Source organism: Stegodyphus dumicola, chromosome 2, assembly GCF_044657685.1.
Source record: "Stegodyphus dumicola isolate Sdum_Otavi_A_Nest chromosome 2, ASM4465768v1".
NCBI lineage: Eukaryota > Metazoa > Arthropoda > Arachnida > Araneae > Eresidae > Stegodyphus > Stegodyphus dumicola.
In genome coordinates, this window is record NC_140769.1 from 190,128,128 (window position 1) to 190,142,792 (window position 14,665).

Genomic DNA, 14,665 nt, shown 5'->3' on the forward strand with positions numbered 1-14,665 from the left:
TAGATTTTACAAAAGTAATTCTATTTGGATTCTGTAATATTTGGGTCATATAAAATGTCTCCATGCTTTTTTGGCACATTTTTGAACAAAAATTTTCTTTATTGAAAATCAATTTTAATCAAGTAACTATTGACCATTATTATGTATGACCTTTTGCCAATTTTCGGGTAGCTTCATACTTTGATTGGTGTAGAACTTCTGCGGTTTATCATTGAAAAACTTCGCCAAGTGATTTTCAGCAGCGCTTTGGTTGGCCAGTTTTTTACCATCAAGAGAGTTTTGCAGACCAAAACAAATGATAATCAGACAGAGCAAAGTCTGAGCTATACAGTGGGTGTATCAAAATTTTCCAACCAAGTTCCATCAATATGTTCTAAGTATCAAAGATGTGTGTGTGTGGCCATGTGTTGTCATGATGGAACACAACTTTCTTTCTGTTGATCAATTCTGGTCACTCTTTGTGATTGTTTCTTTCAAATGGTCAAGTTGTGTACACTGCAGGTCCGAATTGATGGTTCTGCCAGGTTTCAGTAGCTCATAATGGACAATTCCCTTCCAATACCACCAAACACTCAAAAGAATATTGTTTGCAACAATCCAGGCTTTGAAGTCTTTTGTGGAGGGTCTCCAGCCTTTGATCACAATCACTTGCATTTTATATTCTCGTAGTTAATCTATTTTTCATCGCCTGTAATGATTCGCTTCAAAAATTTTTCGATTTCATTGCATTTCAGCAGCATTTTACTGATGGTAATTCGGTCAATCAAATTTCTTTGCTTTAATTCATGTGGCACCCAAACATCAAGTTTCTTTTTGTTTTTGCAGCGTTTTTACCTTTTTTATAGTAAAAAAAATCACATAATGTGTTTCTTCAGATATTTCACTCATATTCAAATTCATATAGCTTTTTACACGAGCAACAAGTTAAAAAACTATCTTCACAAATAATGGAAGCTGAATATCACCTTTTAAGCATGTGTTCATTTGAGACAATCATGTAAGTGTTGCCGGATACATAAGCATCGACACCATCTAGTGGCAAAAAAGTGTGGAGACTTTTTATATGACTTAATATATGCATTCGGTGTTCACTAAATTGTGACCATCGCTCTAAAAGCAGTAGATGAAGTAACATGACCTCACTGATTGCAGCCAAGCTCTTTAATATGTGTACTGCCTTAATCCTTCCTTGGCCTATCAGATCTCCAGACTTTTTTTCAATTAAATATAACGATGAGACAATAAAGGTACGGTTTGCAACTGTTTCATAACATGAGTGATTCGGCTGAGCAATTAAAGAATGACTGGTTTTAATTTCTGCAGGACAGTGTTCAATGTTTGTATGCTAGAAACGTGTTTTTTTTTTTAATATATATATATATCATATACATGTAATCCTTTTAGAACTTGTTTTCTCAATATTTGGATTAATTACTACTCATTTTTAATAATATTTTCATCTTTATCTTCTTCCTGCACATGTAAAATCCCATTATATTCTTAAAATTTTTGTAGATGCATATTTTTTTAAAAATTAAATTGTGATCCAGAATATAATTTCATCATTTAATTAGCTTTTAGAATGCTCTTAATGTATAAGGTTGTTTTATATGTAAACCCAACTGTATCAATTATATGCAACTGTAATTTTTAACTCGGTATTGGGTAATACTGCATTAAAAAATGTATAAGTACAGTATTATCATATGTTTGAATCAGTACAAGTGTAATATATTGGGTCGTCTGGAAAATTTTGTCCCTTTTTGATAACAAATGCAAATAAAGTAGTACAGAAGCATTTCATTAAATCACATAGGCACCATTTTGTTCTGTGATTTTTTTTTTTTTTTTTTTTTTTTTTTTTTTTTTTTTTGTTAAAAAAAATCGTTAGGTTTATCATTGTGGGGGTGATTAAGGGTCTCCAAAGAAGTGAACTCCAAACCATTCAAAGAATTTTGAAAATAGCTGAAAAGTTGAAAGAGGACAAAATCCAATGAAAATGGAGATGCCATATAATATCTCAGATGTACATAGTAAATCTTTGTCTGACATTGCCAAAAAGTGGGGCCAGGCTTTACGATGGAAGTCCATACCTCAATGTTTGGTCAGTTCTTTGTGCTTTGCTTTGATTTCTGTTTTTAAAAACATCTGCGCAAGATTTTTTTGAATTGATTGATTAATTTGGTAGCAACTAGTAGGATGTATTTATTTTGTAGTTCTACCATACACAAAGTATTATTATTATTTTGAAATCCAGCCTCCCTCTTGGTGTTCCTTGAGGAGGTTCTTTTAGCTTATCCCGTGACATTTTTCTTGTAGTGTTATTGTATGGTATCTATTTCTCATCTCCATTAATGAGTCCTTTTTTTTTTAAAAAAAAAAGGGGGGGCTTTATTTCTTTTCAGCAAAGAATCACATGCTGAGACTTGAGCAAGCATACTTTGTTCTACTAAAAGTATGGGGTACCCATGCATAATAACAGTTTACATGCCTGGTCTTCATCAAAAGACCATATATACTGTACTTTTTTGGAATATGAATCTCAACTGATAACTTCTAAACTGTATGATGTGGATATTCAGTGTACCTTCCTTTAAGTCCTTGTTTACAGAGGATGGTCATCCAGAGTGGGCGTCATTTTCAAGTCTGAAATTTCTGCAGTTTAACTTCTCAAATCAGCTTCAAACTGTGTCATCAGAAACAGCAGTTTTTCCATATATAGCACCGATTTTATCAGCAGTCTGGCTAGCATTTTTTCTTTTTTTCTTAATAAAACAGCGTAATTTTACAAAAATAAGCTTTTGAATTGTCTGTTCTTAGAACGTTACTGAAACAAAAATCATGCCACAGTACATACTAGAATTTTGCAGTGTGAGCGGAAAAAAAGCTCTATTTTAGCATCTGCTTCGATCAAGGCTACTCATTATCAGCAGTAACAAAATATTTAGTTGAAAATCAGCTTTAATTTGAAAGCCCCAGAACTATCCATATGACCCAACAGAACATTGCAGGTACAACCATGAGTGAGAAATGTATGTGCATTTCAGAACAATTTATTAGCCTAAGAAGGCTATTAGTCACGAAACATGGTTTTGCGTTGCTTCATTTTTCATTCAAGTCTTCAGCAAAATATAAGAAAAGCTCTTCAGGAAAATATAAAATATTTCAAATTCTAATTGTAAGATTTTTTCAAATTTAATCTAATTTGAATTAATTTGTTATTGATTAACAAACTAAGCTATTTGAAAGCAGCAGATGCAGTTCTTCAAAATATTATTATTATATTTTTTTACTTTTGAATCTGATTCAGTTAAATAAAAATGCATTTAATTCATGATATATCTAATTAAAAACATTAAATGTATACATAGCATGACGTTATTTTTTTTAACTTTTAAAAAATACAGAAGATATGTAACATTTCCGTGTTAGTTTTAAGGTATATTCATCTTGTATCCTATAAAAGTTTTGGTACAAGTTTACAATTGGGTGCCCCTTGTTTTTTTGCGATTCTTTTTTGACGCCCAGATCGGTGCCAGGAAGGCACATAAAGATGTGTCCATGTACACATCAATCTGTTTTCTCTTAAAAAAAAATCCTAGAATTGAACAAACTAGGTATTGCGCACTGGCTTAAATTTGTCCGTGTACACATCAATCTGTTTTCATTTAAATAAAGCTGACACATTATTTTAGGTCTTAAATATTAAAATAAAACATCAGGTTCTTTATTTTGTTAGCCAATAAAGAGAGACAAATTACAGGTACAGCATATAAAAAACTTAAATTGCCTATCGTGATGTTTCATGTTACATTGCCATTATGTATCTGTTTTCAAAGTTTGCAAATCATGCCTTTTATTGATGCCTGGATCTCGTAACTTTGAAAGTGCTCCACTTCATGTAGTTCCTAATGTTAATCATTTTTCAAAATGCAGGGAAAAAAATAACTTCTATCCTTCTTCACAAAAAAATAAGCTGGCTTATCGAGAATTAATTGAATTTACAGTAAACTAAAACAACTCTATTATGATTGTGTAGTAACCTCATGCTTATCTGTTATTGGCATTAATTCACACTATTTGGATACCAAGCGGTGAACAAATACAAATCTTAGTATTTATTTCTTCAAACAATTAAAGCCAGGTGACTGTAGGATGACTGAGAAGACTTTCCTTCTTTTATTAAATTCATTCTGTTTAGCAAATTAGGATTTTCATGTTACCACTCATGTGACTACATGATTAACAAGCCCCCTGGTTGATTTTAAGTATTTTGGCAGAATGCCAGGCAATATGCCTTTAGAGTAGTCAAACTATATTTCTATGTTTTGGTGGCCACCATGAAAGAAAATTACTAAGCACAATTGCTCTGCACGAAAAACAAAAAATTCACCAAGCAGAAATAGATGGAAGTAGTAAAAAATTACATGGGAAAATATAACAAAATTCCACTTACATTTATTTCTTATAGTTTCTGGTGGTTGTGTATATCTGCAATTGTCGTTCATATGGCAACAAAAGCATTTTAGTTTCATATGTACTGGCAGCATGTAAATTCTGCAAAGTACTATTTAAGGTAATTATTAATTTACATAATATTCTATCCAGGAAAAGGCACTTTACCTGAGAATAGAATATATAAAAAATAGTCACGAAATACACAATTATGTGATGGAAGTGACAATGCAACAGTGTAAACTATTTGTGGAGTAGTGCAGCTTGCTTTAGCTTAAGGTTAGAGATATTAGTACTTATCTTCTTTAGTAATACTGAGCACCGCCTGAGATAACCACTGACCTGACTTTGTTGTAAAAGTCTTACAATGTTAATAATCATCCTGGTAGAAGGTAATATTTTCTCCGTGTAAAAATATAAATATAAATATTACATGGGCATACAAGGCCTGTGTATAAGCATAGATATGTTGATTACAAACATTGTCTTGTACAAGTTACATAAAATCATGACAGCTATGTGTACATTTAAACATTATTTGAATTCATCTTTACAATACTTTTACTGTAATCAAAGTAAACTTGTAATTCATTTACACATTGACTGGATTTTCAGTATCATTTAAACTGCTTTACAATATTGTTTTTATCAAGTACATACAAACTGGATAATAATATGCTTACATTACAGTAGTTTTGCTCTTAATGTCCTGTTACTATTCTATGGCATGAGCTATTTTTCTAGTGTTGATTTTCAGTTGTAGTATTTTGAATTGCTATTAAAATTATGCTTCAAAGATAGAATTCTCAAGGGAGGGGGAGAATTTCTTAGTACCTTGCTGAGCATAGCCTGATCACCTCCTCTATTTTAGTTTTCGTCTGTTTGTTGCCGCAGGTATTCTCCCCCCATTGAAGCCAGTATTCACTGCTTGGCATTTTTAAATGCAGTGTATTGGTTTGTGGGCAGTTGAAGAGGAAGTGATCTGCATCTCCTATCGCACCACATTCACACAATTTTGATGCTCGTTTCCCGAATCTCTTAAGATAATGTGGGAAGGGACCATGGCCAGTGTAGAATTGAGTTTGTGCTCCGCTGTATGTATTAACTGAACATGTAACTTTCGGAAAGAACTTGTAGCTTCTCCTCCCTGTGCTTTCCCTTTCCCATCTTTTCTGCCATTCTTGTAAAAGGCTATTGAGCTTGATTTTTTTAAATAGGACTGCGGAACACTTACTGCGTTTTCCAACCTACTGGAGTCATTGGCTGCAGATTCTGCCGCTTTGTTGCCAGTAATACCCACATGAGCTGGAACCCAGATAAGGATAGGTCTGTCATCTGGTGGGATACTTAGAAGAATTTTCTGAGGAGGAATACCCGCCAGCACTTGCAGTGCCGCAGTTGGGGATGTTCTATAACCTTTGCATATGATCAAAAGTTGCATTCTTTGTATGGTGAGAAGCTGTCTTCTCATGTGGGCAGTAAGCTTCCTTCCCCATATGGCAGCCCCATATAATATGATCTTTTCTGAGCTTGTTCTGTACCAGCTTTTGAGCATAGTGATTGGAGTGCCCCAATGAGGTCCTGATGTTCTAACCATGGAATTACTAATTTGATTTATTTTCTGCTTAAGCTCTTTAATATGAGGTACTCAGGAAAGCCTATTGTTAATTATAATACCTAGATATTTAAGGTCAGTAACCTCATTTATAGAGACTCCATTTAGCTTAATGTTGGGAATCCTATTTCGTGCTCCATGCCTACATATAAACAGTTGTTTAGTTTTATCTGCCGAGATATTTAATTTGTGCTGATTTGCTCAGCTTGCAAAAGTATTGATTGCATTTTGTGCCTTTAACCTAATGTCCATGCTACTAGAAATGACCAATAAAAAGTCATCCGCATACGCGTGGATACCCACTCCTTGCTGTTGGTTATAGAGCGCAAAGGTTGTGTTCCCTACAAGATTCCAAAGTGTAGGTCCCAAGTAGGAACCCTGGGGACAGCCTCTTTACAACTTGACTTACATACATCATTGTCCGTTGTAACCTGTATCTAACGATCCTGCAAGTAGCTGTGTATAAGATTTAGGATTTCCTTTGGGCATTTGATGATGTCTAGGCATTCGACTCCGTCTGGCGACTACAACGAGTCGAATGCTCCTTTGATGTCCAACGAAATAACCAGTGTGTCCAAATTGTCCTTGTTCTGCTCTATGTTATCTAGCAGTTGTTTTAAGGCATTGTCTGTGGACTTTCCTCCGCAGAAGCCAGATTGTTTTTTGTTTATAGACTTGTTTCTGTACATGTGGAAATTAAGGCGCTGTAGAATTACTTTTTCTAAAATCTTCCTGATTGAAGGCAGTAAGCTTACAAGCCTATATGATGCCGGGTCTGATGGATCTTTGCCCTGCTTGTGAAAGAGTGCAATTTCGGCCAGTTTCATGCTTCTAGGGAAGTGGCCGAGTCGCCAGCAGGCTCTGCATAGTTTTGGAAACAAATCTGGGAATTCTTTGTGACTTTCTTTAACAATGATATTATCTATGCCATCGGGACCTGGTGCTTTTTTTGTCTGCTAAGGCTTTGATGATATTATGAACTTCGTGGTCTGTAGGAAGAGTAATATCTCTGTTGCTGCTTTTTCAGCTTTTCCTATTAAACTTCTGCCTTATTGCTGTGTGAGTTACTAAATCAAATTCTATCTGGTCTTGAACAAAGATTGTTTTTAGGATAGTGTTTAGAGCTTCTGTTTTGCTTTTTGTATCTTGTTTTACTTCAGCGGTAAGTTGTAGAGGTTGAAAAACCTTATTGGTGGCTATTTTCTGTAATGCACCATAGGTTGCTTGCACATTACTGCAGTGCTTATACCATGACTCTTGTTTTGCTGCCTTGATTTGTTTTTTGTATTGAGCTAGTTCCTTCCTGTAGCGTACCAACTTTAATATTTTCTGTTCTTCATCATTCTCCACTTGCACCTGTCTTCTCAGAGCTCGTATTTTGCTTCTTCTTTGTTTGAGGTGGTTGCTCCACCACAATCTAAATTTTTTCAGCTTAATAGCTTTAAGTTTGTAGGAAGCTCTTGCTGCCTGAGTTACTTTAGTTATGATAAAGTCATATGTAGTATCCAGCTCCTCCGGGGGTCGCATTTATCCAGTTATTCCAAGATTTCACTTACCTCAGGTGAAATGGCCTCAGGTAAAATTTTAAAGTATTGTGCCCTCCGTAGCAGGTCTTGCAACGTCTTTTTCTTAGGTACGTGAGTCTACTATTCATCTCATATTGAATTATACGATGATCACTCGGAGAGGGTATGTCCATTATCTCCCAGTTGTTTATGTACGCGGACACTGATGATGAGATGAATGTGACAGCTGGCCAGCCTTTTGCTCTTCCATTGTTGAATGTTGGTTGAGAGTCTTCTTTATTTATTACTGTCAGTCCGTGAGCTGTCGCATATTCTAACAATTTCTGGCTCTGCAATTTTCTGTTTGTGCTCCCCATAAGGGGCTGGTGGCGTTAACCCTTTCAAGACGGGCGTCCCATATAAGCATTCCCTAAGGATGTCTCTTACAGCCGGGCGTCCCATCCATGCATCAATAAAGATCGCATTCAGGACGGGTGATGCGTACATGCATTTTAGACGTTTTTCTGAAGGCCACTAGATGGCATCCTATGTCCATTACTTTTGAAATGAACACAGTTTTAGGTTCCTGACCTTGAGTTTGATATATTCTGCTTCACTTTGGTATTTTACTCATCAGCTGTTCGAGGGTGGGGGGGGAGGGAAAGTGTAAACAGAGATGGGCTCTTTAAATCGCTGAGTGCTAATGAAAACACTCTCATGTCTGATTTATATCCAATTCCTTTTTTTATTCTATTTTTTCCTCTGCTATGTATGGTCTTTTAGGGTTTTTTTACGTTTTGCATTGCCTTCAGATATATTTCTGTTCCTTCTTTTTTTATTTAGGAAGGCCTCACCTCCAGTCTATTATGGCGGGAAGACGCTATTTATCAGAGGAAGAATACCCTAGTATGGTTAGTGAACCATTTAACTAATGCAAATGAGAGTACTGATTCATTTTCTAAAGAGTTAAAAAGTGATACTTTTTCTAAGAGTTACAAAGAGATACTTCTCTGTGCTTCGAGATTTACCACACTCTTTTTCATTTTAAATTTTGTTACTTCTTACTGTAAATAGACTTTATTGTGTTCTTTTTATTAATTTAAAATTTTATTGATGGATTTTATCAATTAAAACTTTGGAATAATTTGAATAGCGCTTCTGAAAATTATTTTAGAAGATAAGCAATTTTTTAAGTACGAGGGCCATCCAGGAAGTAGATTACGTTTCCGTCTGTGTCCGCTAGGGGCGGGGCTAGCGCGGCCATCTTGGGGTCAGAGCGTTGCGCAGCTCAGTCTGCATCTAGCCGTGCTAGTGAGAGGTTCGTGCTGTGCTCCGTTCAGATACTGTGACGGTTTGAAATGTCTGCGTTAATTGAAAATCCCGCGAGCTGCGAGGTGCGCTCAGTAATAAGGTTTCTGACTGCAAAAAACTGTAAACCGATAGAAATCTATCGGCAGCTTCGTGAAGTGTATGGGGACAACATTATCACTGAAGGTGGAGTGCGTCAGTGGGTCATAAGATTTCAAAATGGCCGAACCAATGTTCACGACGAAGATCGAAGTGGGAGACCCAGCATAGTGACCGCCGAACTTCTCGAAAAGGTCGATGCTAAAGTCCGTGAAAATCGAAATTTCACAATAACGGAACTTTCTTTGAGTTTTCCACAAATTTCGCGAAGTTTGTTGCACGAAATCATCAGCGAAAAGCTTGGTTACCACAAGTTTTGTGCAAGATGGAAGGCAAGAAGAGGTAACGAAGTGGTTGAAGGCGCAGGCGGCCGAATTTTTCGACGAAGGAATTTCCAAGCTCGTACATCGCTACGATAAATGCCTTAATTTGTATGGTGACTATGTAGAAAAGTAGTATTTGAGTGTGGCTTTCATCTGTATATAATAAAATTTGTTTCCTATACTTTGTTTATTTTTTTATTCCAAAACGTAATCTACTTTCTGGATAGCCCTCGTATATTTTCATGTAAAATAAAGAAAAAAATGTTTTAAGGGGTAATTTTAACATATATAAGAGCTCAAGTAATAATCTAAAATGATACCAAAAATTACAATGCTAGAAGCGAAACTTTTGTTTTTCTGAGTTTTGTTATAAAATTAGGCTTAGCGATGCAAAACCTCCTTCCTGTACGGTGACTGCCTTCGATTCTCTTCCGTCCCGCACGAGCGTCTTAAACAAAGGTGCGCCGTCGTGAAAAGGTTAAAGTCACCAGCCATTATGGTATTCTGGAATATTCGTAGTAAGACTGGGTTTAATTCCTGTAGCAGGCATTCAATTTGCATGCTTGGGGGGAAGTAAAAGCAAGTGATTGTTATTTTCATGTTGGAGGATTCAATCAAGATTGTTACTGTGTAATCTGTCGTATCCAGAAGCAATGGACTGAGAGGGTTGTTATACAAGATGGCTGCGATTCCCGTACTGGAGGTGTAGAATTTACTTGTTGAAGGTTGGCCAAGAAGTTTGCCGTCCCTCAAGTAAGGTTCTTGTAAGAGTGCCAGGTCTGCTGCACTGGAGGACATCACCTCCATGAAATTGAGTGTGGCTGCTCTTGCTCTTTGGAGATTGCACTGTCAAATTTTGAAGTTGGACCGATCTCTGTTGTAAACGTTCTCTGTTATTGAGTGGACTCCCTGGCTGAGCTCATTCTCGCCAATTCTTGTCTGCAACATGGACATTTTGATGCACTTGCTGGATGTTGTGTGTCGAAAGTGCTACCTGTCTTCTCGTTTGCGAGGCTTTTTTAGTAATATTGGCAAGAGAAAACGATGCTGGTGCAATTCAGGCTTAAGAAAGTGGGATTTGTTGTCAATTGTTATAAATATACATGAAAACAAAATTGTCTATGGTAAACAATAAATCATCAATTAATTCAATAGCTATGCATCACAAGTTATTTAATATTTACATATACACTGCTAGCCATTAAAATTGCAACATCGTAAAGGAAAGCAAATACAAAAAAGATATTTATTGCACGTAAACAGTCTGGCACGAAGATAAAATGATTAAATTTGTAAGCAGTTTGGGATTTAGAAGGGTGCAAATTTCCATTCAGTTTTATTTTTTTGTGTTATCAATTTAACTTTAAATAATCAAAATGCCAAATGATAAATTAAAGACTAATAAACTGGCTTTTAATTTAAGGGTTTCTACCAGTGGTTGAGTAGTTAAAGACTCCTGAATACTGGTAATTTGTCCTAGAAGCCAACCCAACCAAATGGGATGGCTGCATGATTTAGCTTTCATGATCTCCCTCAGCAATCTAAATGCAAGCCACCTTTCCTTACATAAGTTCTTCATGAAGGAATTTCTCCCCCTATTTAGATAACCTGTGTGTGCTTTGTCATGTTTAAATAATTAACCAACCTAATTTATGTGCAATTTCTAAATGCACGTTTTTTAAACTAAGAAAAAACTGAAAACTCGCCGAAAACCAATGTAGTTAGCCAATAGGAAGGAATATGATAGACAGTGCATCGGCGGTTGCTTTGCTAATATTCTCTTTCAGAATTTAGATTGTCTTTTGCATATTAAACTTAATTTGTACTTTTTACAAAGTTTATAAAAAGAGTAGAAGTGCAAGTGTTAAAACTTTTATTCATATAATTAACAATATGTCTACAAAGAAAGACAACTTTTTGAAGTTTTGAAATTATTTTACAAGAAAAATTTTAATAAATTCTAGTATAGCAGAAAAAATAATGTTAAAATAAATACAATGATAATCATTATTTATTATATTACTAATGATTAGGATTAAGATCTTGCCTAATCGGAATTTGACTTTTAAAAATGTGTTTATTCAGTTACAAACGAAAACGTCGCAGAGCAAACAACGCAAGGCGAAAACATCATGATACAAAACATCGTGGGAGAAAACATCACAGTTCTAAAACATCGTCATCGAAAATAAAGCGGTTCAAAAACTTCACAGTTTAAAAACATTGTTGTCGAAAATATCGTGGTAAAAAATAAAGTATCTACAAATCATCGCATGACCATAACATCGCAGACATGCAAAATTTCCTTCTTTAGAATTAGCTGCAAAATTTTTTTAGAGGGAGATGTCATCAACCTCTTGTCCCAACCACCATCCTGAAGGACCAGGTTTCCAGTAACCCCTAGAAACAAAGGAATTTAGGTATACCCCCCACACACTGGGCAGCTCAGTCACTTTGGATACACAAGCTTGGATACACTCTTGTTTCACAAGTGAGAGGCCCTTAACGAGGATTTCTTTTTCTTTTTTTTTTTTAGAAACTTATATCTTGCTAATATAAAGCCATGTAAATATGAAAATAGTTTTGTATTTTAGGTCCTGCAACAATGACTCATTTAGTGATCAAAATTGTTTGCAATATTTTAATAACAGAACTACTCTTATATGCACCCTCAGGTCGCCCAATTTCTCGCCAAACATTTCTGGTGAGAAACTCCACGATGTCATATTACTATCTAAATTTTTTGTTTACATTTCGAACTTTAAGCCTAAAATGTCTCCAAAAACACAATTTTCGCATATGCAAAAACCACGTTTTGAACAGAACACACAATTTAAGCTAAAAATATGAAACAAAAGCAAAAAATTTAGATAGCAGAAACGTAAAGTTTCTAACCAAAAATATTTGACATGAATTCATGTACACAGCAATATGTTTTAACTTAAAAAAACATCTACTAATTGCACAATCTAGGCAGCGAATGTATCTACGAACTATGCACACCTCGCTTTAATAAATTAACATAACAACAATAAATTTCAAAGAATACCATGTACACAGCATTCTGTTTAAACTTAAAAAGACATCTACGAATTGCACGATCTAGGCATTGCTCGCAAATCAACAACCATGTACACAGCATTCTGTTTAAACTTTAAAAAAATCTATGAATTGCACAATCTAGACAGTGAAAGAATCTACGAACTACGCACACCTCGCTTTAATAAATTAACATAACAATAAATTTCAAAGAATACCATGTACACAGCATTCTGTTTAAACTTCAAAAAACATCTACGAAATGCACAATCTAGGCATTGTGCACAAATCAACAAAATAAACTAAAATAAATTACAAGCAATTCAAATAAAACAGAAGTTCATAGTAAAAAAAACAATGAACATAACATTCTACAAAATAAAAACAATAAAATAAAATGCACTTACCATAATACATACGTAAATAAAATTTTGCCATTCACACAATGTCTGTCAACAAAAGTGCCATGATTTTGCTGTATCACATGTCTTCCTGTGATTCAAAATTTCGAAAGTTAAGATGAAAACTTCCAAAGTTAACTTACTACACGAAAACTACAACCCAAACTTCACTGACAGCCACATACTTTACCAGCAACCATTTGACTGCAAACCCACACAAGTCTATCAGAAACACCATTCTTCATCTGACTTCTCATATCAGCTCTAAATTTCGGACACGCCAAACTCCATTTTAAAAATCCTAACTCCCACAGAAAATCCAAAAATGCACTTCTATCCGCATAAACACAGCTGTGAACAAAAGACTCGTTAACAACTCCAACATCGTATCTTTTAATACTAAATTTACTTTCAACACAATCTAAAATAGGTGACTAAAATCTTGCCACCACATCTCTAAGTTTCAACGTCAAAAAGGTTGCCATACAAACAGCTTCGTCTACCAAACCATCCCACAGCACGGAATCGCGGCAAAAACCAGCTTAGAACACATATCGCCACATTTGGTGATATTAGGGTGCGTATAAGAGTAGAGCCTTAAAAATTAATAATTTCAAGTTTATTGTAATGATTTAAGAGTAAATAATTTTTAAAAGATGTAAATTAATTGAAAAGATTCATTGAAAAAACGTCAAGACAATAATGCAAAGATCTCTTTTTAGAAATTTAAATTGCCTAAATATATGTATTAAAAGCTAATAAAGTTGCATATTTATATATTAAATGAATTAGGTAAATGGGAAATTGCATTAGTTTTATGAAGATGTATATACAATATTTTATGTACCTTATTATATTAATTTATATGTTTTATAGAATCAGATGGGTATGGCAAAATCTATCTTGGGCAAAGCAGTAGAAATTTCTCAGCAATCAGCATTTTGGCATTGTAGACTTTTATTTCAACTTGCAGTGAGTATTTATTTCAAATCTATGATAAAATTAAAAAGTACTTTTCATGAAAATTAAATGCTAATTTTTTTTCTTTCCTTATTTTCTAGCATTTTCATGCAAGTGAAAAAGAGTACATAGCTGCTTGCAATGTCTTAGGAGTGGGAGCTGATTTTGCCCATATCTCTGGTGCACAGTATACACGGATACTTTTCCTTTTAAGTAAAGGAATGGTAAGAGCAAATAATAACTTTCAGACATTGCTTTGTGTGTGTAAAATTCTGATACTAGAGTTTTTTTAAATTGATAATCTTCCTTTAAGTTAAAAAAGTAATATTTTTATTGAAGGAGAACTTCATCCAGCATGAAATGTTTTATGAGTGTGTTACATGTTGATTGAGTTGTAAAACATACTGTAGAGACTATATAGTTATTTTTTTCATGAAGCATATACTTATGATAATTTCTGATTCGTTACACCTTGGAGACAAAAATATGCAAACAAGAACTGAAATGATAAAATTTTTTACCCACATGCTGACTGAAAGGCAAAGTGAAAAAGTGCACTAAACTGTGTTCTCAGGTTATTTAAGTTCTAGAAAACTCTTTGCAGGCTATGTGTTTAAAGGAAGGGATACCTTTGTTTGGGATTATCTAAGTGAAACTTGCATATATTCATGTTATACTTGGGGAAAATTATGAAAACTCCCATGCAGTTAGCCCATTCACCGTGATTTGAACCCAGGTCAAACCGCTAGTATTCATTAATATCAGTGCTTAGCCACTGCAGAGATCACTTTCTACTGAAATTATTTCATTAGTTTTTATCCAAACTTTATAAAATTCGGCATTTTAGTATAATTTGAGGCATAAAAAATATGAGCTTTCCTAGTGCTATATGTAAATCTAAGCCATACTTATAAGACATGAAAAATGAAATTTAATGTTTATTGATTGGCCAGCTAGAAC

At 34.6% G+C, this 14,665-nt stretch overlaps 1 protein-coding gene across 1 annotated transcript in view; it reads left to right on the top strand.

Annotated features, from left to right (window-relative positions):
* Window positions 1-14,665, top strand: part of Mau2 (Mau2 sister chromatid cohesion factor) — a 142,105-nt gene that overhangs the window by 23,977 nt on the left and 103,463 nt on the right. The window contains exons 4-5 of the mRNA XM_035361589.2: window positions 13,622-13,717; window positions 13,807-13,929. Coding sequence (XP_035217480.1) covers window positions 13,622-13,717; window positions 13,807-13,929 — 219 coding nt within the window. The remainder of the gene's footprint in view (window positions 1-13,621; window positions 13,718-13,806; window positions 13,930-14,665) is intronic.